The 27,915-nt window shown below is 51.8% G+C and overlaps 1 protein-coding gene across 1 annotated transcript in view; it reads left to right on the top strand.

Moving 5' to 3' along the window:
- Srrm4 (serine/arginine repetitive matrix 4) overlaps positions 1-22,477 on the top strand; it is a 142,998-nt gene extending 120,521 nt beyond the window's left edge. Inside the window, exons 8-13 of the mRNA XM_077105288.1 lie at positions 560-716; positions 12,023-12,327; positions 16,050-16,253; positions 19,461-19,571; positions 20,418-20,558; positions 22,207-22,477. Of these exons, the coding sequence (XP_076961403.1) occupies positions 560-716; positions 12,023-12,327; positions 16,050-16,253; positions 19,461-19,571; positions 20,418-20,558; positions 22,207-22,477 (1,189 nt within the window). The remainder of the gene's footprint in view (positions 1-559; positions 717-12,022; positions 12,328-16,049; positions 16,254-19,460; positions 19,572-20,417; positions 20,559-22,206) is intronic.
- Positions 22,478-27,915: the final 5,438 nt, after the last annotated feature.

Genomic DNA, 27,915 nt, shown 5'->3' with positions numbered 1-27,915 from the left:
TTTACTACTGTGTCTCAGGGAGCTCAAGGGACGGGCGAGTCCCAATGCGCCATTCTCAGAGGGCAGATGTGCCTTTAGTTCCCACTGCCGGAGGCGCCACCAGATGGAGACTGGGCAAACTTGCAGACGCCATCGCGGTCACTTCCATCAGCCATTTCTTTCTGAAATGTTGGGGTGCCGCTCAGTAGGACAGCTCCATTTCACAGATTAGCAAAGTGACCCCCAAAGACACAGTTACGTCCAAACACAGGGAAGCAGATGGACGCGTCCAGTTGCTCAGATGGACAGAGGGTCACAGGAGTGGAAGCATTTTTTAAATGAATGAATGAAGGGATGGGGCTGGGGCGGGGGAGTGGGTGGTTCGGGGCGTGGGAAGATGGATGGACGCGCACAGAGTCCAGCTCGGACATAGGCACGCGCAGACACCCCCAAGGTCAAAGTCACGTACAGGCACAAGCACACTCTGTCGTCCTCAGGCGATCCGTGGGTCCCTTGATGGTCTCTCTGCCATGCGCACCTTCAGAATGTCCTCACTCAGGTCCCTGTCCCCTGTCCCCAGGCACCGAGGCCGGTCCCCCGAGGAAGGGCGGAAGTCCCGCCGCAGGCACTCTCGCCGCTGCTCCAAGACCCTGTGCAAGGCCAGCCCCGAGGCCCGGTCCAGCCCCCCGCCCAGCCAGCCCCTGCAGATGCTCAGCCTCCTGTCGGCCAGGGGTGTAGTAAGTATTGCACACGCCTCCTCCTGCAGCCCTGGCGGTGACACGGGGGACAGGGGTGGAGGCCCAGGGTCAGGGCAACACATGACATGCTTTAATTCAGTCCCCGGCAAAACACCCCCCGCTGGCTCCAGACCTCACTATTCATGAACCAAATGGTCACTCAGCAGCCTGTGGCAGCACTGGGCTTGGGGACTTGGAGGAGGGCGGATGGCAGAGGAAGAAAAACCAAAATACCCAGGCTCTGTTATCAGGGGACCCTTGACCATGGATGCTGGTCTCTAGCGTGGCATTCCAGGAACGCATGCGTGAAAGATCACAGGAAGTCGGTTTGTTTTCCTTTTTAATTTGTTTGTTTGGTTGTTGTTTTTTTTTTTTTGTTTTTTGGCTTTTGGTTTTCTTTGGTGAGTGAGGAAGAAGGGGCGTTGGACGTGACTGAAGCGCTCTAGACTTTACGTGAACACTGCATCTTTGTGCCCGTTGGCTGGCAGCCTTGGCTGGCATCTGGAATTTGATTCTACCTATAAATGCGACCTTGAATTTATATGAGAATTTTCCTCCGAGGAGCTCCTGGCCCTTGACCTGTGTCTTCCCTTGTATCCACACAAGGTCTCTGGGAATGGAGGGCACAAGCTGCTGTCACTCCTCCCTTCCACAGATGGGACAGAAACAACCAAAGCTCAGAGAGGTTAAGGTCTGGGGTGAAGACACAGAGCAGGGCCAGAAGGAATCCAGTTTAGCAACCTGGGGCTGGAGGGAATCATGCAGCACTTCCCTGGGTCAACAAGGAGAGGCTGAAATGTGACTTCAGACAATGGGACACCTTCAGCCAGCAATGTAGAGACGGGTCTGAATTTAAGTCCTAGCTTTGTCCCTTCCTAGCTGTGGGGCTCTGGGCAAGGTACCTGACCAAGGTTTTCTCGCTGGTAACCCTGAAGGAATGCCTCTTCTATAAGGGATTGTTGGGGAAATCCTATAAGATAAAGCAGACTCCAAAGGGGCAGGCAGACAGAGAGACAAGAGGAAGAAGGTCAATGTCAACCTAGCTAATATGTGGGGCCTCTTGACACAGCAGTGCATCCTGGGAAACTCCTCTCCATCCACGAGGGCACCCGGGATGAAGGTCTGATTTTGCCCAAATCTTCTGCCTATCTGGAACCATCCACAACTGTCCCCAGGTCCCTGCATTGTAAAGTTGCCCGTGGTTACCGAACACTTGCAGGAGGCAAATGCCACCTACTTTGTCTCCTCCCCAAATGTCCTAAGAAGAGGAGTGCTGGGATGGCAGGGAGCCAGAGACGTGGGCGCGAGCCTTGACTGGACGAATCATTTTATCCCTCCCAGCCTCGGTCGTCCCACTGACCTCCCAGGGCGGGTTGTGGCAAAGGTAAAGATGAACTTGAAATCTGAGCAGTGAGAGGCAGGACTGTGTCAGAGTTATCCAAGGGCTTCCCAGTCTCCCCAGTTATGCAGTTTGTGGCAGCCCATTCAAGTCCCCAGTGACCCCAGCTTAAGGTGCCCTTGAGAATGACTAACTTATATGGCTTTACCTGCCTGAGCTGGCTTCCAAACAAGGTCATGGCCATCAGAATGTAGCTGAAAGCCGGGTCTGTCCTCCCAAACCAATGGGTGATGGTACAAATTGGCTCTTGCCAGTTTGCTTTCCTGAAACACACAGGTTCCTGACAGATTCGGAGTTACACTCTTTGATGTCCAATATGAGCTCAGCCCCTATCAGAAAAGCTTAAAGCCCAGCCTCATTGGTACCCACAAGGAAGAGGCCTTAAGAGCTCACCAGGCCCGCTACCCTAATTCCTACCTCAGTGAGACTCACAGAAGAAAAAGGTCTCGCATTGGCCATGGCCAGGTGGAGCTTTAAACCTGGGATCATGATGATGTCATCTAATCCTGGATCCCAGATAGCGACAGTTGCCTAAACCTCTCCAAACTGCAGTTTCTTTGTCTGTAAAGAAATAATAATAATAGATAACAACGTTCTCTTCTTTGAAGAACATTCATTGAGCCCAGTTCTTGGCCCAGGGGCAAAACTCAGTGCATATTGATGGTGTCCTGAGAACATCCCGGCTCCCAAACTGTACTTAACCAGCCACAGAACCTTGAGCAACTTCCGTAATCCCTTTTATATCTCTGTTTTCTCAACATCTGAAAAGCGAGCATAATGATGAGACCCACCTCATGAGATGGTTAGGACTCTATGTCTAGATGTAAGCAGAAGTCATGGGATGGGGCAGACAAGTGGCACAGGCGGTGTGATGTTGGCCGTGAGCTGGCAGCCACATAGCAATGCAAAGAGCGGTGGTGACGTGTCAGGTGGAGGTGACGTGTCAGGTGCAGGTGACATGGAGGTGACATGGAGGTGACATGTTCCACGCCCAGGCAAATCATGGCAAAGCTGGGACTCGGGTCAGGGCCCTGCTTCCGGGACCAGTTCTTTCCGCCCTACACAGAGGCCTTGGCCCACGTGGCTCTGCCCCCTCACTCAAGTTTGCCCAGCTCCTGGGGCATCTGAGGCTCCCAAATCTAATGTCCAAATGCCCTTCATGCCTGGCTCTTTCCCAGATTCTCTCTTACAAAGGCAGAGACGGAAGAAGGTTCCAGGTTGGACCAGAGATTTTTCCAAAAGTCCTGGCCCCAAGATTTGTCTCCCTGTTCAGGGTGACAGCAGAGTGCCTTTCACTGAATTAGTCATTTATTTGAGTCTGTCCACATCTACTGAGCATCTGTGCAAGGTCAGGCGCTGGCTTGGCTCTGGGGATTCGATGAATAAGAAAGGAATAGTCTTTGCCTAAATGGTGTAAGTTTGTAAATCACAAAGCAGGCGTGGGGATGCTTAGGTGGGCAGGGCGGGGTGGGGAGAGAAGGAACGGTCACTCAAACAGCCAAGGGCAGGCAGGATTGAGCCAAGGAAAAGGAGGGGCGAAGATGGGGTTTGAGATCAAATTCCAGGGCAAGACACAGGGTTGTGGTGGGGACCAGAGCCTGAGTATCAAGAGTCTTTGGTGGCATGGCTCCTGCTACTCTGAGTTGCCATCATTTGGTGTATCCAGCTCTTTAAAAACTCAAAGACCAGCTGGGCACATGGTGCATGTCTGTAATTCCAATGGCTCGGGAGGCTGAGGCAGGAGGATCCTGAGTTCAAAGCCAGCCTCAGCAACTTAGTGAGGCCCTCAGCAACTCAGTGAGACCCTGTCTCTAAATAAAATACAAACAGGGCTGGGGATGGGGCTCAGTGGTCGAGTGCCCCTGAGTTCAATCCCTGGTGCCAAAAAAAAAAAATAATTAAAACCAAGGTCCAGTGTATTACATGGTGGCCTGCTCATTTGCATATATGACTATGGAAATTGGGGGCCTAATTCCTTACTGAGTTCCGGGTCGGTGGGCACCATTTACCTGAGGCTCTCTTGCATGGTCCAGAACCCAAATCCAAAGTCTCTTTTCAAGGCCCTGGGGGAAGGGGAATGCAAAGCCATTCTTTCTGAACTCTTGGAGCTCAGGTGGTCTGGTGGTCCTCAGAACACGGTCACACAGAGCCCTGTATTGTCATTAGGGCTTGGACTAAGTCCATGGGCTTGATAAAATATTCAAATATTTGCTTGACAGCTGATAAATAGACCCTGTCACCACTTCAATTGGAGGAGGCAGAGAGAGTGCTAACGATTAAGATGGGGGCTTTGTATCCTGGTTCTCTGGAATTTTCCACCTTGACACTTTATATAACCAAGTGGCAGCAATAACTGCTGTTTACTGAGCACCTACTATGTGCCAGACACCAGGCTGAGTTCTTTACCTGTAGTGTTATCTTGTTGATTTTTATCAACAGCCCTTCAGCAGAACTTCCACTAATATCTTCATTTTACAATGTGAAACTCGAGTCTAGAAAAACCAAGTATAAATAGAGTTGGAACCCAGAAAGCTTGGCCTCGGGATCCGTTTTGTTTAGTTACGTGACCTCCCTTGTATCATTTCCCCTTCTCTGAGCCTCAGGATCTTCATCTGTACTTGGTCAAACAACCATACCTACTTACTGGGTTGACATAAGTTATCCATTCAGTTTCAAAATATGCATTAAGCAACTACTATGTGCCACACACTTTCCAGGTGACAGCAAACCAGCAGGGTACAAGACAGATGTGGTCCCTGCCAGTGCAAAGCTTCACTTCTGTATGCAAATGTATCCTCCTCACACTCAGGATATAATAATGCCCAGAATGTGACCGTTGCTACTATTACTCTTCCTCATCAATAGCAACTGTTTGAAACTTACTGCAAACAAACCCAGAAGTGATCTGGGCCTTGAAGGTCTAACAATACCCAGACCCCAGGTGAACTCCACAGAGAGAGATTGGGCTTCCCATTCTGCAGATAGGAAAAACGAGGCTGGGAGTGGGGTGTGGAGTTTATAGATGGCCTCAACTTTGGGACCCCTCACCCTGGCTTCTTGAACATTCTGCAAAAGCCTCAATATTCAAGTCGCTCCTTGAAGCAGGAAAAAACCTAATTTCAAAAAAGGAGGTGGCCCTGGGCGGAGGTCTGGGGGCAGGTGATGGAGGTGGCCTTGGGCTGGGGACGTGGCGGGGGACAGTTGATGTTTTGTAAATAAGAACTTTGATGCTTATTTATTTGGGGGACTCTGGTCCTCCTCTTGCTGAGGAAGGATGGAAGAAAGAAAAGCACCATTTTTTTTTCCACCAAAGGATATTGGAGCCCCCAGAAGTGGTAGGAAGGACGTGACCTTGGGGCGGGGGACATGAGTGAGTCTTTGAATGAACGTAGCTGCATGAAAAACTCATTACGTACAACTTTGTCTTCCTTCCCTCTGGGCTGGGGTAAAAGGGGCCGAACTGGACCCTGCGTGGAAATTTTCCAAAACCACCAGTTTTTGAAACCTACTGAGATAGATAGGGGAGCCCGATGCGGGATGCGACCTTTTCCTTCAATCTCCTGCTGAAGGGAAGGAAGAGGGAGGCCACATGGCCTCCCCGGGCCAAGGTCAGCTGCAGCGCCCTGGGGGGAGGATGGCCCTGGTCCTGAAGGACGCTGTCATCTTCCCATGATCCCCAGAGGGTCCCCTCCTGCTCTCCCCCATCTCCTCCTCCTGGCGGATGAACTCCCACAGGTCAAGGAATCCTTTCCTCCTCTGGCTTCCTAAGTAGCCTGCAAAGGAAGATGAACACCAGCAAGAAAAACATAAACTTAATGTCTCCCGAAAACAAAAGGATCTTTTTGGAAAGAACTAGAAACCCTCTAAACAGGCAGCACCATCCTCACATGAGAACTTCCAGTCCCCATCTGGCAGAGAGTGGGGGGAGAAATTTATAGCCGCCTCTCTCCATGGGGCCATTTGCAGCTCCGTAAATGGACTTGTTCAGTTTAATTGGAATTCTCTTCTTGATTGTATTTTTGTAACCTATTAGGCTGAGCCGCCTCTTGATCTCGGAATTCAGCTGAAATTAAATTTTGAAGTGTAAGTGAGAGGTTGCCTTTTCCCCCCCATTCTTGATTAAATAATGATTTGAAACAAAAACAATAAATAACAGGACCGACTCCCCTGGAGGGCTTGAGAGAGATTCCCAGCCAAACGCTGGGAGCTGGGGTTCGTGATGGGGGGATTTAATGACTGATTAGAAAAAACCCGAGTGTCGGCTTGCACCGTGTTAGGGAACGAGGAGATGACGTGAGATTTGAGTTGAAAAGAAAAGAAAGGATATTGGAGCTTCACACCAGGGGGGGCGGGGGGCCTCCGGGAATAAAGGGGAAATATTTGCTCACTTTCCCCAGTGGCCGTGGGTTGGTGCAAAACTCAGACGGAAAAAAAAAAAATCTGAGATTGGCAAGGCGGACGCAGAAGGAAAGAGTGTAATAGCTCCGGGTCCAGCTGTGGCTTGAATGGCTCTGTTCTGGGGTCTTGCAGGAACGAGAGCCGCCCCCCCCCCCAGGGATTCCTAGGGCTGGGGAGGGGGTGGGGGAGGAGCAGTCTGCTTGCAGAGGGATCAGGGTGGCAGTGAGTCTTTAGAGCCCAGGGTCTCAAACTTCGATATCTCGGGGAGACCTAGGTAGGAGGGCAGGAAGCTGATGGGTGACTATATACATCCCGGTGGGGCGGGTTGGCCATGCCTCACTGCGAGGGGCAGCTGTGCCACAGAATATGTAGGTTCCAATCTTCTTTTCCAACCCCGAACCTGGGAACCGGGTTGCTGTGTGAACCCCACCCCCCCTCAACACCTGTTGGTGGCTGATTCAAATTCATCTTCAAACGTGCTAAGTGGGCCCCACAAAAAAGCATCTCTGAAATAAAGCCCAGCTCAGCTTGTTCCTATGTGGATTCAGGGGGTGGAAGCACATACTCCGTGTATTTCTCCCTACTCTTCCCAATTCAGGGCACACAGCTGACTTGCAGGTTCCAGAGGGGACTGTCTGGGCACCAAAGCCTCCTTTGCCTGCCTAGGGGGCAATCGGGACCTGCCAGAGAAGTGACACCCCCAGGTTCAGCCTGTGACCCGTGAGAGTTGGAGGACTGGGTATAAATAAATAAATAAGAGAGCCTGGTGGTTCCCCGGTACCAGGAGGCGTTACCCCTGGATGAAGCAATATCTAGGGTCCCTCCTGCAGGCCCTAAGGGTCTTGGGGACCATTTTCCAGCCAGTGATGCAGAGGCAGAGAGCAGCTGCATGCCTAGAAATTCCCAGGAGATGAAGAAGAGCTCTTTAAGATGGATTTTGAGAGGCTCGTTATCTCAATGATGTGATGGAGACCAGGATGAGGAGCTGCCCTCCCGTGTCAATGTCGAGTGGTGACTGTGGGCATCTTATGGGTCAGAACTACCGGGCTAGGAAGGAGATGCCCGGAGATGGGAGAGGGGCGGCGAACACACAGGAGCCTCTTTGGTCCACCCCTCCTAGTGTTCTTGCTTCCAAAGTCTCTCTTGCGTTTCAACAGTGGTTGCCTCCCCTGTCCTTTGTCCAAATGGGGTTCAGTTGGAATAAAACATGAATATCTTCAAATTACTACTTCCTTCCTGCCAAAGGATCCTCTAAGCAGATCCAGTAGAGTGAGATCCATGCAATGCGGACCCAGCCCAGATGCTGTGGGAGGTTAAACCACCCTTCCTCCAAGCACCGAGCCCTGGGGACCAATGGGGGGCTGCCTCCACCCATGGAGAGCCGTATCACTTTTCTAACTTGTCCAGCCAGAAGAGGTACCTTTCTAGAATTCATCCCCCGTATTATAATCTGAACAAAGCTGCTGTATGGGCTAGCAGCCTTGTTGGGCTCTCTCTCGCTCTTGGTGTCCTGGGTCAGAGGAGTATCAGGAGGAGGGAGAGAACCAATAGAGAAAATTCCTTCACTCTGCCATGGGCCTGGACCTAAACTCAGTTCTTAGTTTTCTTACACACCCAGCCCTCACCTCGTCTTAGGACTCCAGTGCTTTCATAGATTTGCTTTTCTGATGCTGGAAGCCAGTTCCTTCCCCCCAAAAAACTATCAGATCCCCCCAGTTGGCAGTAACCCAGCTGGGACTCTACCAGGGCCTGATCACCCAGCCATCTCTACCAAAGAATTAGGTTAAGATGTGTCTTCTGGGCTGGAGTGGTGGCTTGGTGGTGGGGCACTTGCCTAGCATGTATGATGCGCTGAGTTCAATTCTCAGCACCACATAAAAATGAATAAGTAAAATAATGGTATTGTGTCCATCAACCAGTTAAAAAAAAAAAAAAAAAAGATGTGTCTTCTGAGGCTGCCAAGGGACAATGAGGAAGCTTCGTTCACTAGACAAGACTTACTGAGCATCTATTCTGTGCCAGACATGAGTGCAAATTGGGACGGAGCCTTGTACTTTTGGGGCCCCTGTGTTCAACAGGCTCCCTGCCCAGATGGAGAGAAGGGTAATCAAAGAAGTAGGTACCCCTGCTGAGTGACAGCAGCATAGCACACAGATGGCACTCATTTTTGAGCGAGTGAATGGATGGAAGATTGAATGAATGAATGAATCTTTAATTAATAAACTCCAGAACATTGTTCTATCCTGATCTGGGAATCAAAGAGGGTGAGGTGAAACCTAGAGGATGAATAAATAAAGTCATGTCAAGTGGGAGAGAGAAGAAGAGTGTTCTGGAAAGTGGAAATAGCATGTACAAATGGCCTGGGGTTGGGAGAATAAGCCGTGGCAGAACCAAGAACAACCCCAATTGGTCAGCTTGGGTTGTGGGAGCCAGGGTGGGAGTGGTGGAAGAGTGGAGGTCTGTGAAATTTGCAGAGCTGGTTTATGAAATAGGCAGGCCTGGGTCATAAGGGACATTGTGATCTGTGTCAAAGAATTCTGATTCATCCCAAGATACGGGACCTTTAAACGGGCAGGAGAGGTTGGTATTTTTCTGTCAACCCGATGAGGACGTTTCAGCAGTAGATTTATCTCTGTTTTCTGGTGGTGACAGGAAGCATGATGGCTTATAGCATTCTAAGTTCCAAGGGGGAGACCCAGAAAACATCCTTGTGAGTTGGGGATGTGGGGTTGGGAGTGGGAACCCGGCCAAGCAAGGCCCCTTCTATATCCACCAGCTTTGAGGGACCTCACACTCCAAGTCCCTACCCATGGAGACCCAAGATGCACCAGGAACAAAGCTTTGAAACTAGTAGCCAAGATCGGGGATGAGCACCCAGGAATGACCCAGCCTGGTGTCCCCAAGTAGCAGTCCCCTGCCCTTGAGTCATCTTCCAGACTCATTCCCTCTGAGATGGGCTGGGCTGAGTCACCATCCCCCAGACACGCACATCTCGGGGGCAAAGTTTCCTTGAACCCACCCCAGACCAAAGCCCAGGCCCAGGGTCTGGCCACCCGGCATGATGCTTGCTCATTGCTGACCAAGGAGATGGAAATACACGCGTCACCGTGTCACCCAAACTTCAAACCAGAAGCCAGGTAGAAGGAGCCGAGAGGGGTCAGGGTCTCTGCATTATTTTAAAGTTCTCCACCTGGGCAAACTTGAGTTTCCGCCTCCAAAACAAAGCTAGCCAGGTCGCCAAGATGGTAAAGAGGCACTGGGTGGACCTGGGTCAAGCTGGACCTTTGGCTTCCTCGTGTGCTCCGCCTTCTGGGAGAATCCAAAAAGGCAGGCCTGTGTCCCCAGCCCCAGGAGCTGGCATCCTGAGCTGGGGAAGCGGTCCTCTTCATCCTTACAACCCAGTGTCTCTGGGTCACATCCTCATGACCAAATGGTTTTAAGGAAGTTCCCCTCTCTAGGCCCCAGGAGCATGGGGTCAAATGGGGGGGAGGGGGCAGTAATGTAGGCTGTGGATGGCGAAGCTACGTGTGGAGCCAAGTGACCGAGGGTCTGTCCTGTACCAGATGGTAACAGGTTCATAAATCAACGAACTTAGACACTACGTGTCCTCCTGTCTGGGCAAGCGTACCTTCAAAGGATCTGAAAGTCACGTGGAACTCAGAGTCTGGGGCCCCTCCCGCCAGCAGTGCAGTGTGAAGAGACCCCGCCCCCAGGCCCAGGCTCCGCCCTCTGCCTCCCGCCTCTGCGCCCTCCTCCACCTGGATGGGCCTCACACGTAGGGCCCTGGATGCCACAGCTTGACCCCCCCCCAGCCCTTTCCAGATAGCCACCCCTGGTCCAGGAGCAGGCATACTTGTACAGATGGCCTGGGGTTGGGAGGAGCCATGGGAAGACCCTGGAAGGCAGCTCAGGGAGCGTTGGAACAGAAAAGTCTGGGGCTCGCAGGCACCCAGGGAGTGGTGTGGGGAGTGGGGTCCAGGGGGTGCCCTCGGCCCCACCAATGTTTCCTCCCAGCCGGGAGGTGATCACCGGGTAGGCCTGGGGCAGGGACCCCTCCTGTGAGCATGACACTGCTCTCGGAGTCAGAGACAAACTCTTTGTGGCACCCCGGACCTGCCCGTGACCTGGGCACAGAAAGAAAGCTGGATCCTGCCTTCCCGAGGGCTGCTGCCCATCCTCTCCTCCTTCATCTCTGCTAGATCCCAACAGGGTTCCGGGACCTCTCATCACCCAAGCCCCTCCCCAAGCCCTCCGTGGCACGCACAGGCCCCTCCCCCACCCCATGTCCCCACAATGCCCCCGCCCCCCGGGGCCACTCCCCGTTCTCGCATGCGCAGCCAAAGTGTCCTGATCCCACTGGGGCATGGAGGGACTGACTCGGAGGAACCGGGGTAGCTCCCCTGGATGAGAACACCCAACAGAATGGATGCCCCCCCCCCCCCCGCCCCCGGCCCCCACCTGCCACGAGCACCAGACAGTCCCAGACTCCAAGGTCAGGGCCAAGGTTGAGGGTGTGCAGAGAGGTGTGTGTGTTTTCTTGTCAATTGCGACTCTGATGATGATGGACTCACGTTGCCCGCTCTTCCCTTTCTCTTACACCTTACCTACTAAAGGAGGAGTTCTTGCTTGGTAAGTGGATATGATCCGCAAAGACATGAGCGAATTTATTAGAAGCCACTCAAGATCCTTAGCCACCTTCTCCAAGGGGAAAAGGACACACACAAATACCTGTAGAGACCTCTGTTTATTTTTTTTATTATTATTTGTTTTCAGTCCGACTAATTGACTTAACTTTTTTTTTTCTTTTGGCCCTCTTTTCCCCATTAGTTGAAAACTGCTCAAATGTCAATTTGTGACCTTGACTTTATATTTAAAAAAAAAAAAAAAAACTTCTCATCTTTATTTTATTTCTTTTTTTTCCCCCATGTGACATTTGTTCAGGGTTCTATGCAGGCAACTTTAAAAAAAATAAATAAACATAAAGAAGTTACATTAATTGAGGATTTGGTTGAAGCTTGAACGTTTGACTTTATCTCCTTTTTATTTTTATTTCCAAGATTTATTCCCCACCCCCACCCCCAGGCCCATAGCCCCTCCCCACCCCCATTTCTTTTTTCCCCCTTCCTCTTCTTTAATTTTTTATTATTGCTTTAGGTTCAGGGTGTCTACACCCCCCCCCCTTTTGATTGAGTTGTCTCTTTTGTTTGAGTTTAAAATTCATTAGAAATTAAATTTTGTATAATTTCCTTTTACTTTCGTTTAATCTGAATCGCATGCTTTTTCTCTGCATGATACCTAAATCTTCCAGTTATCATAGCAGGGGGTAAAAAATATATCTATCTATCTATCTCCTTTCTGTGGTATTCTTTCAGGAATTTGTGCTTTTGTTTTTTTGGCGTCTCTCTCCTCTCTTTACTTTCGTCACAGTGCATCATGATGGTAAACATTTCTTGGTAATTGAGACGCAGCCCTGGGCTCAGCCGTGTCCGATGGGTCTTTTTGCTTTCAGATCACTGGGTCGGGGTCTGCCGCTGACCTGTTTACCAAAACAGCCAGCCCGCTCGCCACCTCCCGAGGACGGTCCCAGGAGTATGACTCCGGCAACGACACGTCCTCCCCGCCCTCCAGGCAAACCAGCTCAGCCAGGTCCCGGGGCCAGGAGAAGGAGAGCCCCCGGGGAGACCTGAGCAAGAGCCAGGAGCTCCACAGCGGGAACACCTCCGATTCAGGGAACTCCTTCACCACCTCCTCTCCCCAGAACAAGGGGGCTGTTCTGGAGAATCTCTCTCCCACCAGCAGGGGCCGAGAGTCAAGGTCAGTGCATTTGATTGGGAGAGACATCCTCCCCCATAAGCTTCACCTTTTCACCCTCTCATCATAGCACCCCAGCCTCTTCCCAGAAGCTTTGGGAAACTCAAACTGGCTTACTGGCTCACTTTCTTGAGAATTCCAGAAGAAGTTATTAACTTCAGGTATAGCTGAATCCAGGGGCTCAAAAAAATATATCACTGGGAATGTCTTTTGCATATAGTTCTCAGCTCTTGCTTCCCTGATCTGGTGGCCTCAATTTCAAGCAAACCCTCCCAGAGCATGGGCAAATATACTGAGCAGCTAACATTATCTAGCAGATTAGCCAGCCAATGGGGGAAAGGCTTCTTTCTTCCCAAAATTTAGCAAAACATCAGGAGAGATATTTTGCGACTTGGCCCAGCTTAGATTATTTGCCCACCCCTGGATCAGTCACTCTGGCCCAGGTGATGTCATACTCTTAGCTAGAATGGGTCACATGCCACAGCTGGGACCAATGAAGACATCCATCCCAGGTACCCTTGCAGGAAAAGTCAAAATATTGCTATCAGGAGGGAGGGAGGCTGGGCAGGCAGAAAACAGATGTCAGCTTTACCAATAATCTCAGCAGCAAGTCAAACATGAGCTTCCTTGTTAAGTCATCGTCATTTAAAAAACATACCGCAATATTTACCCAGTGAAAACATACACAAAAACCTGCCTGTGGATGTTCATAGAGGCTTTATTCATAACTGCCCAAACTCGGAAGCAATCCAGGCGTTCTTGAGTATGGGAATGGCTAAGCGTGGCACCCAGACAATGAAGCCGTATTCATCGATAAAAAGAAATGAGCCGCCGAGCCATGGAAAGACATGTGAGATTTAAATAGATGTTACCCAGTGAGAGAAGCCAATCTAAAAAGCTGACATATTAGATGAGTCCTACTATACAACATTCTGGATAGGGCTAAACTGTATGAAGAAAGTAAAAAGATGAGTGGTGGCCAGGGGTTGGGAAGGGAGAGATGAACAGGCAGGTGTATTTTAGGACTGTAAAATGATTCTATATTATGATACAACACAAAGGGATAAGTGGGCATCCTTCATTTTTCCAAACCTATGGCTTTCCCAGCCCTCCTGCAGCCGCCCCATTTAAAAAGGAGTGAACCCTCACTAGACTGCGGACTTGGATTATAATGCATGTCAAGAGTCACTCCTAACAATGTACCAATCTGGTGGGCGATGTCGGTGGTAGGGGTGAGGTACAGGTGGAGGAGGGGCCTCTAGGAATTCCCTGTACTTTCCACTCAATTATGCAGTGCATCTAAAACGGCTCTAAACATAAAGTTGATTCATTAAAAACACACGCACATAGAGAGATCAATCCCAATACAATTTTAGGTAGAAGCTTTAAAAAAAAATTCAGCCCATCTCAACACACTTGGTAGATGCAATATTTTTCCTGCAGAAAACACTTCATACAATTGTGTCTGAGCCAATTGTAATGGCCTGGCTTCATCACGCCCTGGATCTCAAGAAATCACAGCAAAATGCTAATCACCGAGAACACTGTCACAATAATAGCCACTGAAATCGACTGACCGTTTAGTCTGCACCGACCATGAGGCTATTTATCCCTCGGCTCGTTCCCATGTACTCATTTCCTGTAGGCCATACACTCAGCTTGTCCATGGGGACGGAAAAATGGTGGGTCCTCTTTATTGGAGCTGCAGGAGGACTGGGAAGGCTTTGCTGGTGCACCCAACCACCCAGCAGTGAGATCGTCCCCTCTCTGGGGGATGGGAGTCTGCCTGGTTCAAAGTGGTCAAGGTTACCAAAAGATGGCCAAAATCTTAGCACAGAAGTGATTAACAGCTTCCTCAAGGACAGAGCACCCTTGGTCCCCAACGCATGGCCTGCTTCAGCCCTGGACAAACAGCTTGGCATGTACATGAGGACCTGGGCTGTCACTGGCCTGCCCTGGGATATCCCTGGCCTTAGCTCACACCCAGCTGGGCCGGGAGCCAGAGCTGGGTCAGAGCAAATGTCAACTTTTCCAAGAACAGGCAGTGAAGTTCCCAGATGGGACAGGGCAGCCCGGTGTCATGTCTGCTCATACACACGCAGTGCTCTTAGGCAAGAAAAAGTAAGCAAAGCAATAACAACAACAATAATAAAAATGATGGCATTTAACGTTTATGAAGCCCTAACATATGATAGGTAGTATGTTGCAAAGTGCTGTCCGTGAATAATCATCCTTAGTTCCTCATTGACCCTTTCAGGGAGAGGGAGTATCATATGTACATTTACTGATGGGGAAACGGAGGCTCAGAGTGGTTGGGAAACTTGGGTGACACTTGGCAGCACTAGTATTCAAATACACATCTGTCTCCGGAGCTGCAGTTGAGGTCTGAGAGACACCTAGCAGTTACCTGATCAACTGGATCTACATGAACTGCCAAATTAAATAATTTAGACCCAGCCTTTCACTTTGAAATATAAATGGTGGTTAAAGCCACTGCTGTTTGGGTCAGGCCAGCTGTGGGCAGAGGTCTCAATTCAGGGAGCCATAGATGCAGGGGTTAGGGAGCTGGAGAGGTGGCAGGGACGTGGGCTTTGGAGTTCTGAGTTTGGGACTACAGGTAGCCTTGAGCAGGTATTAGGCTTCTGAGTCTCCTCCGTAACTTGGGGGTGATAATAGGGCCAGCTTCATGAGGGTGCTGGAAAGACTGAACAAGGATGTTTTGGAAGAACCCAGGACAGGAAAAGGTTCCAAACCTGCATTCTACAGATGGCCTGGGATATGTACGCCAAGCCCCGCGCTAGAGTGGGACGTAGTATCCAGGGAAATCTGAGTCCTGTCCCCAAGAGACTCATTGTCTGGGGAAGGAGAAGAGAAATGGGGACACTTGGGGAGCAGGGACTATGGAAACACCCTGAGATCGCTTAGCCCTCTCTGGGGCCGGGAGAGTGTCAAGAAAGGTTTTCCATTCTGGGCACAGTGGTGCACGTCTGTGATCCCAGCAACTCAGGAGGCTGAGGCAGGAGGATCAGGAGTTCAAAGCCAGCCTCAGCAACTTAGCAAGACCCTAAGCAACTCAAGGAGACCCTGTCTCTAGATAAGATATTTTAAAAGGCTGGGGATGTGGCTCAGTGGTTAAGCAACCATGGGTCCAATCCCTACTACCAAACTGCATGGGTATCCCTTGTCCTATAGAAGGCACCTATAAAAATGCACACAATTGAAACCCTGTCTTTAATTCTAGTTGAGGGTGATCGGAAGGATGTAGTTAGCCCCCGGGAGTCACAGTCGCCTGCCCCAGGCTCTGAGCCTGACTGATTGATGCCTGCTGCTGTCTCTTGGGGAGATCACAGAATGTTGGAGAGGTGTTAAAAACCCACCCGCACCTAGCCTGGTCTTTCTCATCCACGTAATCAGAGGGACTGACAAAGATAAGGAGGAAAATAAACCTCTCACCATGTGATTTGATATCACTTAGAACCGGTGCCCAAGCTGGGCGACCTCCCAGGATACTAGCATATGCCCAAGTGGCCACAGTGATATGTGCTCCACACCTTCTATCTCTGCTCCTCCAACATCTGTCACCTGGCAAGTCTTTTCAGGAGGGGAGAAGGTAAAGAAGGTTCTGAGAGAAGCCCCCAGGCCAGGCAAAGCTAGGGGCGGGGCCATGGATCGAGACGCCCTGCGGGGCAGGCAGCTGTGTGACCAAAGACGATTTCCCTCCACAGAGGATTTCAGTCGCCATGTCTGGAATGTGTGGAGGTGAAGAAATCCAGCTTGGTCCCCTCCACAGCCCGCAGCTCCCCCATGAAGGAGTGCTCCCGTAGCTCCTCCTACGCCAGCACCCGGTCCTCCAGCCTCTCTTCCCGGTCCCCAAACCCCAGAGCCTCCCCCAGGTACACCCGGAGCCGATCCACCTCCTCTGAAAAAAGGTGAGTGAGTTTGACCTTCGCTCTGCCACCCTCTCCTCCTTGGCAGTGAGTGAAGGTAACTAGAAATGTCCTTCGACCCCCGGGGAAGAGGAGAGAGACAGTTGAGCTCAGATACCAGCCTACCCATCACCAGCTGAGTCTCCGTTTTCTCATCTGCAAAATGAAAGAATGGACTGTTCTGAGATCTATCAAGCTCTCAGAATGTACCAGAATATAATGGAATATGAGCTGCCATTGTTGCAACTGGCATGAGGATGAGCTAATGTGTATCAGTTAGCTTCTGCTGCATAAAAAATTATCCCCGGACTTAGCATCCTTAAAACAAAGAGTATACTCAGTTCCTGGTTCTATGGATCAGCCACTGGGGCTGGGCTCAGCAGGCTGGTTCTTCCACTCTCCCTGGGCTCTATTGCATTTCTTTGGTCACCTGGTGGGTTGGCTGAAGGCTGGCTGAATTGGATGGCCCCAGAATAACTGTCCCTACTCTATGTTGCCTCTTGACCATCAGCAGGCCTGCCTGCCTGCCTGTTCACATGGTGATGGAAGGCTCTGAGAGAAAGAGCAAAGGTGTACAAGGCTTCTTGAGTCCTAGGCTGAGACATGACACCCCTTCTGCTATTCTATTGGCCAGAGCAAGTCCCAAGACCAGTCCAGTGCATGGGTGCTCCTCCTAGCAGGCAGAGCTGTAAAGTCACATCATGGTGATTAAGATACAGACAGAAAAATAGCATGCCTGTTTCACATTCTACCTCCCAATTTCAATAACCATTGGTAACTGCTTGATTACTCATGCAGGATAATAATGTAACAGAATGTACCAGCATGAGATCTCAAGAACTGGAAGATTCCATCCCATCTCACCAACCCATGGCTTCATTGGGTCCAGCTTCCCTAGGGTTGCTGGGAGCCAGCAGAAAGCCAATTATCCCTCTTCTGGAACTGGGTAACCAAAACACCAGTGACTTACTTGGTTATTTCAAGGCCACTCCATTCCCCAAAAAGTGGCAAGACCATTGGCAAAAATATTTAACATGATAGAGGGACATCAGTGGGACAAGAGATCAGCCTAAAAGGAAAATTTAGGAGAACAATATAAAATCAAGTCAAGAGAAAGTTTAAGTCCCTAAGATATTGTGTATAGTTGCTATGGAGAGGGGCCGAAAACGTGACCTCTGAGCTCCCTGGCAAACAAAACAAAAAGAGAAATCGCTCTATTAATTGCTACATTGTTAACCAAAATACTATTACTAATAATAATAGAACCAGTTGCTATTTCTGATTTTAAGTCTATGAAAAAATGACTCATGTGACTCCACAGAAAAGGGACACTTTAAGGCACTGTGGATGGAAATGTCCTTTCCAGGTACCCACCTTCTGTTTTACCTCCACCTCTTGACTAAAACAGAAAATTACTATCCCTTGTCATCAACAGAAGGCACCCGAAACAATGAAAACAATGAGTTTAATCTTAGTTACAGATGACTAGGTTAACACTTTCTGATAATATTTCTCAATGAACAAAAGTCAAGATGGCAAAAACAATTTTCAGGGGCCAGAGCTGGGCATTGGTTCGAGGCACTGAGATTGAATGAGCTATTTCTTCCTCACAATACTCTGCAAAAGTGGGAGGCAGCTAGCACCATGCCTAACACCTGTAATCCCAGCAACTGGTTAGACTGAGGAAGAAGGACCACAAGTTCAAGACCAGCCTCAGTGACTTAGGAATACCCTGTCTCAAAATACAAAATGGAAAGGGCTGGGGATGAGACTCATCAGAAGAGCATCCCTGAGTTCAGTACCAAATAAATAAAATGTGGAGCCATCTGCAGAGAGGAGTGAAGACTGAAAGTAGCACAAGGTTTGCAATTTGAATGAACAATCATGTAGATCAGTTTTCCCCTGTCCACAGGGGATATATTCCAAGACCCCCAGTGGACTCCCACCACAAGAGAAAAAAATCAGACACTATAATGAAAGAACTTTTCCATTTAACTAAGCACTTCTCATACATGGTGGTAGTAACTTTTGCAGTTTAAGGTGCAAGAGTAAAACTAGCATGAATTTATTTTTCCTTTTTTCACAATTTCACGGAGAAGATTTCTCCTTACCATAGGTCTTAACTTACTCGGCATCTGATTTTTTTTTCTTTCCTTATTAAGTCAAGAACTTGCATCTTCTCACTTATCGGAAGCACTTTACAGCTTCTCTTTGGCATATCCAAAATGCCAACATCACTCCTCTCCCACTCATGGGCCATTATGAAGTAGACTGGGGGATTCCTGAACACAACCTCTGCAGTACCAGGACAGTGGATCTGATGGTGAGATGGCCACCAAGTGATAGGTAGCATATACAGCTTGGATACCCTGGGCAAATGGGGTTCACTTCCTTGGTGGCCTGGAGCAGAATAGCAAGAGATTTCATCATGACTCTTAGAATGCCATACAACTCAGAAATTATGATTGTTCATTTCTGGAATTTTCCACTCAATGGTGGAAAATTCACTCCATGGTTGATTGTGGGCAACCAAAACCATGACAAGAGAGGACTACAGTAGTCTACAGAAGTCAAGAACATTTTGGAACCAAATACATGTAGATTCATGCCCTCTACCAGCTGTATGATCCTGAGCCACTGTATTACATCTCTGTGTTTCTGTCTCTCCCCAGCCCAATCTATAAAATAGGATTGAAAACAATACCTAGTCCTAGATTATGTTGAGGATTAAATGAGATACACACAAGGCACTAGTTCAATGTCTGGTCCATGATGAAATACATAATAATCACAGTTAACATTTCACCTGTCGGCTAGTTGACATTTTGCATACACATCAACATGCTAAGTGATTTACCCGAATTTACTCATTCGATTTGCAACTTCATAGGGTAAGTGCTTAGAAATGAGAAAACAGAAGTCCAGAGAAGTGAAATCACCTGCCCAAGGTCACACAGCTAATAAGTAGCCAGGACAATAAGCATTCATTCATTCAATAAAAGGAAGTTGTCCATATTATTTTTAACCACCCAAAGGGGATGGAATTTCATTCTCTGCTAAGGACCTGGTTCCTCTGCTTGGCCTCCAGGGAGGTATGTGTTGGGGGGAAACCAAGTCACTGCCTGAGGACTAGGTGAATAAAACGGCAGACATCCATACAACCCTCGCACACGCTTAGCAGGCTCCTTAGGAACTGTTCCCTCTTCCCAGGTCCTACTCCCGCTCTCCCAGCTATTCCTCCAAGTCTGGCAAGAGGAGCCCGCCTAGCAGAAGCTCTCGATCCCGCCGCAGCCCCAGCTACTCCCGCTACAGCCCCAGCAGGTACAGGCCCCGCCTCCAGGGTCAGGCCCCGCCTCCAGGGTCAGGCTCCGCCTCCTGGGTCAGGCCCCGCCTCCAGGGCCAGGCCCCGCCTCCTGGGTCAGGCTCCGCCTCCTGGGTCAGGCCCCGCCTCCTGGGTCAGGCCCCGCCTCCTGGGTCAGGCCCCGCCTCCAGGGTCAGGCCCCGCCTCCTGGGTCAGGCCCCGCCTCCTGGGTCAGGCCCCGCCTCCTGGGTCAGGCCCCGCCTCCTGGGTCAGGCCCCACCTCCTGGGTCAGGCCCCGCCTCCTGGGTCAGGCCCCGCCTCCTGGGTCAGGCCCCGCCTCCAGGGTCAGGCTCCGCCTCCTCCCCGCCCCTTGGCTCGGGTCCTGGGCTCTGCCCTGATGCCCAGGCTGCCTCCTGAGCCCTGCCCTACCTAGTCCTCCACCTAGTCCTCCGTCCTCGTCCCTGCTGAGGTAGAGATGGGGCGTTAACTCAGTGTTGTTGCAGTTGTCTGTCCAATCAGAGTGGACAACCCAAATACACCCGGGTCCTGGCCAGCACCCCACCCACTCCCACGGTCACCCTGGACGCCCGCCCTCATTCTCCTGGGCTGGCCCCGGGATTCTAAGCCCCACTTCTTACCCATGCACCAAGGCCGCTCACCCCTGCAGCGCTGGTGCCTCCGTAATGCCCACCCCCAGGACCCCCGAAAGCCAACGCCAGCTCCTCCCACGGGGCTCGCCCACGCAGACTCTGCCCACAGCCGGGTGGTCCTCCCTGGGCCCATCTCTGTCCCGATAGGGCGGAGGGGAGGGGAAAGCAGAGGACGGGAGTGTCCCCCTCCGATGCACTCACCCCGCCACCCTTCAGGGAGCGGGACCCCAAGTACAGCGAGAAGGACTCGCGGCAGCGGGAGCGCGAGCGAGCGCGTCGAAGACGCCGATCCTACTCGCCCCTGAGGAAGCGCCGGAGAGACTCCCCGAGCCACCTGGAGGCCCGGAGGATAACAAGGTGAGGCCAGGAGGACGGTGCCGCCCTCACCATTCCCACCTGGTGGGAACCCAGACCCTCCTGCTGCGTGGCGCCGGGACTGCAGAACTGTGGGAGCCCAGGGACACCCTCCAGGGGGCAGAGTCATCTTCCAGGTCCACCCTGCGGCGGTCTTCAAGGGGCGGGGCGTGGGTGTGGCCTAGAGCCGTGTGGGCGGGGTCAGGGTGTGGCCACAGGAAAGGGATGGGGCCATCCTGAGAACAGGGTGTGTGGCCTGGGGTGAGGCTGGACCTTGGGGCCAACTCTGGGGTGGGAGATGCGGGCTGCGGAAGGGAGAAGGGTCTGGCCCAATGGAGGGGAGGCCCAAGTCATAGGCCAGGACGTTGACCGGGTGGTGGGTCTCCTGGGGCAGTAGAGGAAGAGATGCCAGATTTAAGTACTTCTACATGTGATTCGGCGTGGAAAGGACTTAGAAGGATGGGATCGTGGTGGGTAAAGGGGGGAACGGTGGATTTGGAGTTGAATCCTGGCTGGACCTCTATCTCCTCACCTCCCCTGACCCTTCATATTGGAGGACGTAACTCCCAAGGAATGTCAGGAGGATGAAGTGAAAGAAAAAGATGTGAATGACTTTGTCAACTGCAATGCAGACCACACTGTGCCCTTATTGTTATTGACCGAATGGTCAGAATAGGTGGACAGGGTCTCAGAGAGGCGCGATGTCTGAGTGGAAGTAAATTTCTCGGAACCTTGACACCTTAGAGAAAGGCTGAAGCCTGCCCTAAAGTTGGGTTGACTTTCCAATCATCAGCTCAATCCAGAGACCCTGGGGCAGCAGGGTTGTTGATGGTCCAGTGTATCCTCCCTGGAGAGGATGTGGAGGAGAAAAAGAAGAGGTGCCCCAGGCAGTAAGGCCAGGATGCCTGAGTCCCCTTCTCAAAGATTCCACAGAGCACCTGCTTCAACTTGTAAGGGATTCCCTGGCTAAAGATGTCCCTCGGGTCAACGGGAAGGCAACTGAGATAAAACCAGTGGCATTCGAAAAGGCCATCTGTTTTCCTTAGTCAACTCCAAATAACCCATTTTAATTGACCCCTTCAGTGTGTCCCAAACGTGAGCCACCTGTCCCATCTTTACCACTCTTGCCCCCCCCCTTATTAACTGTAACATCGTTTGCTTAATTTCCTTTAAATAATATTGTGCCTCTTTTCAGAGGCCCCCAACTTCATTTCAAAAAGAAACTTGACAACCACTACAGTAAATGGAAAATCAGCCTCTCTTGTCTAGAAATAGAAACTACTAGAAATAGAAGGTTCTAGTAAAAGTAAAAATAGCAAAACAAAACTGCAGTCGAAGTTTAGATGTAGAAATTGTGTTACCAGCCGGAGGCTCTGAGCCCACGCTTGCTTTGTGAAAATCTTTTTTTTTTTAAAAGAGTGACATGATCACTTTTCAAGACCTAGTGCTGCTAAGATGAGACTTAGTCCTTGGTGTTCTCAAGACTACAAGTGGAAAGGAGTTGAGGGTGGTTTGGTGGGTGGGTGGGTGGGTTGTTTTTTCTCCTAGGGGGTGATGCATGCAAAAGTCCTCTCTTCCCTGGGGACAAGACTGGGGCTGCCTGGTTGAGGCTGGGAGTCTAACCCTTGCCTGCTCTCTGGGGTCTCCGCAGTGCCCGAAAACGCCCCATCCCCTACTACCGGCCTAGCCCTTCTTCACCCAGCAGCCTCAGCAGCACCGCCTCCTGGTACAGCAGTAGCAGCCGCTCCGCCAGCCGCAGCTACTCCCGGAGCCGAAGTCAGAGCCGGAGCCGGAGTCGAAGTCGGAGCCGCAGCAGGACCGGCACCAGTAGCAGCTCGAGCGCACGCAGCCCCAGCCTGGGCTCCCGAAGCAGGAGCCGCAGCTACAGCTCAGCAGGCAGCTACTCCAGCACGAGGCGCTAAGCAAGGGCCCTCCCTTGAGCCAGCTGCCCACGGGAACCCCTTTGGCTCTGCCAGCCTCCCCTACTGCCTGCCCTCCCTGCCTTCTCCCCGGTGACAGACACTGAGGACTCCCGGATCCTGTCCTTCCTGCTTTCCTAGAGAGGAAGAAAAGAGGGTTACCGGGCTTCCCCGTCTCTGTCAAGCTGCTAGGAGCCTCTACCAGCACCATCCTGGGGCTCACTCAGGCCTGGGCACATAGAAGGAACCATGGCATTTTGGGCACATACCAAAAAAACAAAACAAAACACCCTTTAAGGTTTTGGGAGAATCCCTGGGAGCAGGACTGGAAATGTGGGTCCTGGCCAGGAAAACATGGCGACATTTCTGCTCACGGGATGTATACAGAGAGTCAAGGGTAATGGGTCCCACCTGCCCTCATTCTCCTTTCATTCAGTTTCATGGCTCTGCTTTTATGGACCCCCCATGTAGGAGAGAGGTGAGAGAGGACAGTGAGAGCCCTTGAGGTCCCAGACAAGAGAGCAGTCCTTTAATCTCCCCCCGGCAGGCAAAGGCTGGAAGGCTCCTGGGGTCTAGAGGAAGAAACACGCCCGAGTCGGGGACACAGATGCTGGAGCTGATGGGAGGGGTCAGGAGATGGGAGATGTGCTCTCTGGTTACAAACACAGAAGCCAAAATGCCAGGCTCACCTGCTGTCCCCAGCATCTCTGCATGGTCAGGGGAAGGAGCCCTGCAGGCTCCTGCTCCCAGGTGGCCCCGCCCCATGCCTTTGGGTAAGGTACTTTTTGCCTTACACAAAATGCCTTCTGACTGTGCACAAGGGCCCTGTGGCTCCCCAGGAGAGAAGACAGTGGCACAGCCCCACTGCCCAAATCTAGCTGGCACAAACCGAATTCCACGGGACCATCTGCTGAGCATTCCCCAGGGCTGTGGCTAGCTGCCAGCCCCCAGCGCCAGCCAGTCTGGCCTTGCCCTCCGGCTGGCGCCTGCCTGCCCCCTCCCCACTGCCCAGGCTGCCACACCCTGGATCCTACCCAGGTCAGCCTGGCACCCACCCACCCACCCACCCTTTAGCCTAAGCCTCTCAGGAAGTTTGCCAGGATGAGCGCCTCAGTTGAGCCCCGGGGAGAAAGACCCAAATCCAGAGAGTCTGCAGGCAAGGAAGGGGCTCCAGGGCTGCGTCTAGCTTCTGAGGTTCCTTGTGAACTGGGGAAAGCTCCACCTTATTTTCTGCCCTCACCCCATCTCCCCCCCAGCCCAGGGCCAGGCAGCCAGGGTCAGCTGCCCTCTGCCTCACAAATACCACCAGCTGTTTCAACCACAGAAGGTACCAGGAGCAGGCAGGCCAGGGCGAAGCGCCTTAAAATAACCTCCCGGGCATCCCCCTCACCAGCTGCCTGGCTTTCCGGAGGCTTGTGGGTGAATTTCAAGTTTGTGGTGGCAACAGCAGCCCAATGGGACATGTGTGGGGAAGCGAGATCGGCCTTTCTGGATCCTCCCCACCCGAAGGCAGGAGTGACCTCGCCCTCCCCCATCTTCCCCACCGTAGCCACACAGGGGCCAGCGACCACCAGGCAACCACCCTCAAAGCCCTCCCTCCATCAGGAGAGAAGAGCAAGGCAGCGTGGACCACCCGGCCTGCCTGCCCACCACCGTGGCCTCTGGCCCAGAGCAGAGCCCCGCCCACCAGGCCTCATCCACACCATCGCCATCGCCACAGAAGGCCGGATGGCAGGTGCCCAGGACAAGGGCAGGTGCCCTGGGAGGGCATGTACAGAAGCTGTAAATAACCCTCTTCCCCGCCCAGGACCTAGACCTCCCTCCAGTCTCCCTGCCTGGGATAAAAGCTTCCCAGAGCCACCAAACCTGCCTAGCGGGACAGCTACGAGGGCCCCCGAGAGCTGCCTGTCCACTGTCTTCGTTCGGACAACTCTAGGGGACCGTTCCACCTGGGGCTCCTAAGCAAACCTCTTATTTATTTTATTTATGTTTTATTTATTTATTTATATGAGCATCCTTTTGTTTCTTACCATTAGCAGTATTTAATTATTTAACTATTTATTTATTTATATGAAGAGGGAGTGTGAGTGTGTGTGTGTGAGCGTGTGTGTGTGTGTGTGTGTGTGAGTGTATGTGTATCTGTTGGGGGAGGGGGCTGTCTCAATTATTTTTGTGTCTCAATGGATGTGACTTGGGGGGGGGGGATGGGATGTTGGCCTTTTCTCCAAAAGGCTCTAAGCCAGGACCATCTGGAGTTTGAGTCCCGAGATCATTGCTGAGCCTGAGAGCAGTGAGGGCCAGGCCCCGTGTCCCAGCCCCCTGCCCACCAGCTGCCCCACAGACATCAGTGAACATAGCCAAGGGCTCAGGGTCCACTCGTTGGGTCACAGCTTGGCTTGGGGGCTGGACTCCAAATTACCACGTAAGTCAAAGACGCACAAAGTCGAAATCCCTAGGGAGGCTCCCCAGCTGGAGAGACAGATGCGCCATCTCGAGGTGGGTCAGGTTCACCTGGCCTGCGGGGGCGGGCGCCAAGGAGGAGATGGGTCAGCGCTGGCGCAGCGCCTGGATTGGTGAGGTGTGAAGTGGTGCTCATCTTGGCCTCACTGGGGACGCGGATCGCCCACTGCCTTCTCCGAGCGCACCTACGTGGTTTCTCCCACGTCCCACGTGGCTCTGTGCCCAGTACCTCATTTCCCCCTCTGCTGAGATTCGAAAGCTGCCCTGTTTGGTCTGCAGTGGACACAGGCAGCCTGGTCAAGAGGTACCAGCCATCCAGAGAGAGAGAGAGAGAGAGAGAGACCCACAGCAATAGCCTTTTTCTGTGACCTCTTGCTATTGCTATTGGCGGGAGGACGCAAACCGATTTCTGGAATTTGAGAATAAAGCGAGATGAAGGGCAAAGCCAGATGTTCCTCAAGAAGGTCATTTCTGAGCCCATCCTGGGAACTAGATCCAGAGGCCTTCATCAGTCCTGCCTCTGTGACCAGCTGGCAGTACTTTCTGGCTGCTGCCCTTTCTGAAGCCCCTCCCACTGCCCGTGACTGCCAGCCTGCCTGGGCCAGCTGTGGGTTCTCGCAACTTTTGCAGCATTCTTGGTTGTTTCCCTGGCAATGTGACTACCCCGCTCTACCCCAACAAGGGGGCCCCCTACCCTGGGGAGAGTTGGCAAGAAGATTTCATAGATGCCCCTGTGGGTCGGGAGAAGGGAATCCATCTCTCTCTCTCTCTCTCTCTCTCTCTCTCTCTCTCTCTGTACTGGGATGCTGGTCATCTTGATAACTAGAACCATGGGTTCCTGGTGTTACTGGACCTCTGTTGGCTCTTCATTGTCAATATCTTCTGCTTCCTGGAAATAGGACTTGGTGTTTGGAAGCCACTCATAGGGACGATGTAGCTCAAAGCCGATACCCAAAATGAGAGGGGGGTGCAGTGCAGGTCAAGCTTCCTGCCCCCCCCAATTCCTTTGACCCTCCTGTGAGGTTGTGCACTAGGTAAGTGGAACTGGGCAGATTGCTTGCTTTCCCTGAGCCCAAGTTCCCACCCCTGTGGAGTTTGGGAGATGTTGCCCTGAGGCCTGGGAGGGCCTCCAACACCAGAGATAGTCTCCCCGACACTGAGACAGAACAGGAGCAGAGCTTCCAACACTTTTAGGAGGTTCTTAGTCACGAGAGGTAAAGACTAAAAAGCCAAATTTGAATCCCCTTCAGTTAGTTAGGAAGAGCCCCCAGCGGGGACCGTGCTCACTCATCCCGCCTCGGTTTGCTCCCTACGTGGAAGGAATCTCCAAGAAGTTTCCTTCTTTCGCCTTCCAGAAGCAGAATAAAATGGAGATGTTGGAAAGACATCAGGGGCTCCGTCTCAGGGGCCCCCAGCCCTTCCTTGGCTCAGACCCATTCTCTTTCCCAAAAGGTCCAGTTTTGGAGAGGTTCCCCAAAATGACAGAAAGCCCCTCTTTTTTCCCCACAACCCGGCCTCCATCTTTTCTTCTGTTGTCTTCTTGCCGCAAATATCCAAAAGAGTCCTGTGCGCTTGAGTCTCTCTTCTTCCCCCTCCAGCTCAATAGGGCATTTGGTTTGATAATAAAGTCACATCCAAGTACGACTCCTAACCACGCCTCCCTCTCCAGTGGCCCAGTCAATCCCGCTGGGACACTGATACAGCCCAGAACAAGGATCGATCAAAGCCCCTCCCCCTCACTCTCCCACCAATGAACCAGTATCACGGACACCCTCCCTCTACCTGTGGCTGAATTTTGTTGGTTTATACATTCGGGGTTTTTGAGTGTTTCTGTTTTCTGTTTGTTTGGTGGTCTTTGTTTTGCATTGTAAATACCATGATAGGGACCCCTCCTTGGAACATGGCTTATTTAATAATTTATTTGCTATTTATTGAGCGGTGTTGGGATTGGGACAGGAGCGAGGCCACCTCTTCCCAAGAATCCCTCCATCTCTGCGCTCCGGAGACGCCGTGGGCCGCCGCAGCGCCCTCTCACCCAGGTAATGAGTTCAAGACTCACCGAATTGGCAGCAACGGAGGCTCCGGCCATAGCAATTAAGCTCCAAATGGAACTAAAACACCGGTTATCTCCAGGAAAACCTCATTTCCATGGAAATTCATTGAGGAATCAAATGCCTTCCCCGGGAACCAACTTCTCTTAAACAGTCACAGCTCCTTGAAAAATAAAAGTGGAGAGAATGAAAATGGTCACCCCTGGTCTTTAGCCAAGAGAAGCTACTCCGCCTCATCTTGGAAGGAGCCGAGCCAAAGAGACTGGCGTCGCATTTCTCTGTGCTTCTCTGGCCCGTGTGTCTGTGTGCATGGAAGGGAATGGGCCCCGGGCCTCAGTCTTGTCATCTGTAAAATGGGAATTGGCCTGAGCGTTCCTGGCAGGGTTGGGGAGAGAGGGTTCTGGCTCTGACACGGAGGACAGCTTCCTGTTGGAATTGTTGTCCCTGGGTCTTCTGCCGTAGGTTGAAGGGCAGCGACCAAGGACGGGAACAGAAAGGTGGGGTGTGGATTGCATCTGCTGGGGGAGGTCATGGTAGCTGAGTTCTGGTGCCAACTATGGGAGACCGCGAGGTGTTGTCCCCTTGATAACTCCCGTGACTTGAGTTGAGGTCCTCTGTATTTACCTTGAACTTCTCTCCAAGCCCGGTGGTCCACAGTCATCCCAGGAGAGACCAAGATGGTTTGGCTCTGCCCTGCATTTTACCCCCGTTGGTGGTCAGGCCTTGTTTTGCACAATCATTCAAGGAAGCCGGTGACGTAGGTCCGAGTACCACTTTTCAGATGAGAAAACTGAGGCCTGGGAAGGGGGAGGTCGCGCCCAAGCTCCCTTGAGCTCAAGATGGGGCTGGCTGTGCCCCTTGTCCCCTTGGAAGCTCTTTCTCCGGGGGGCGGGGGGGTGCTCTGAGGACTTTTGTCTTACTTCTGTCCCA

This window comes from Callospermophilus lateralis, chromosome 1 (genome assembly GCF_048772815.1).
Source record: "Callospermophilus lateralis isolate mCalLat2 chromosome 1, mCalLat2.hap1, whole genome shotgun sequence".
In the NCBI taxonomy this organism is placed as follows: Eukaryota; Metazoa; Chordata; class Mammalia; order Rodentia; family Sciuridae; genus Callospermophilus; species Callospermophilus lateralis.
This window is presented reverse-complemented; position numbering and strand designations above follow the sequence as displayed.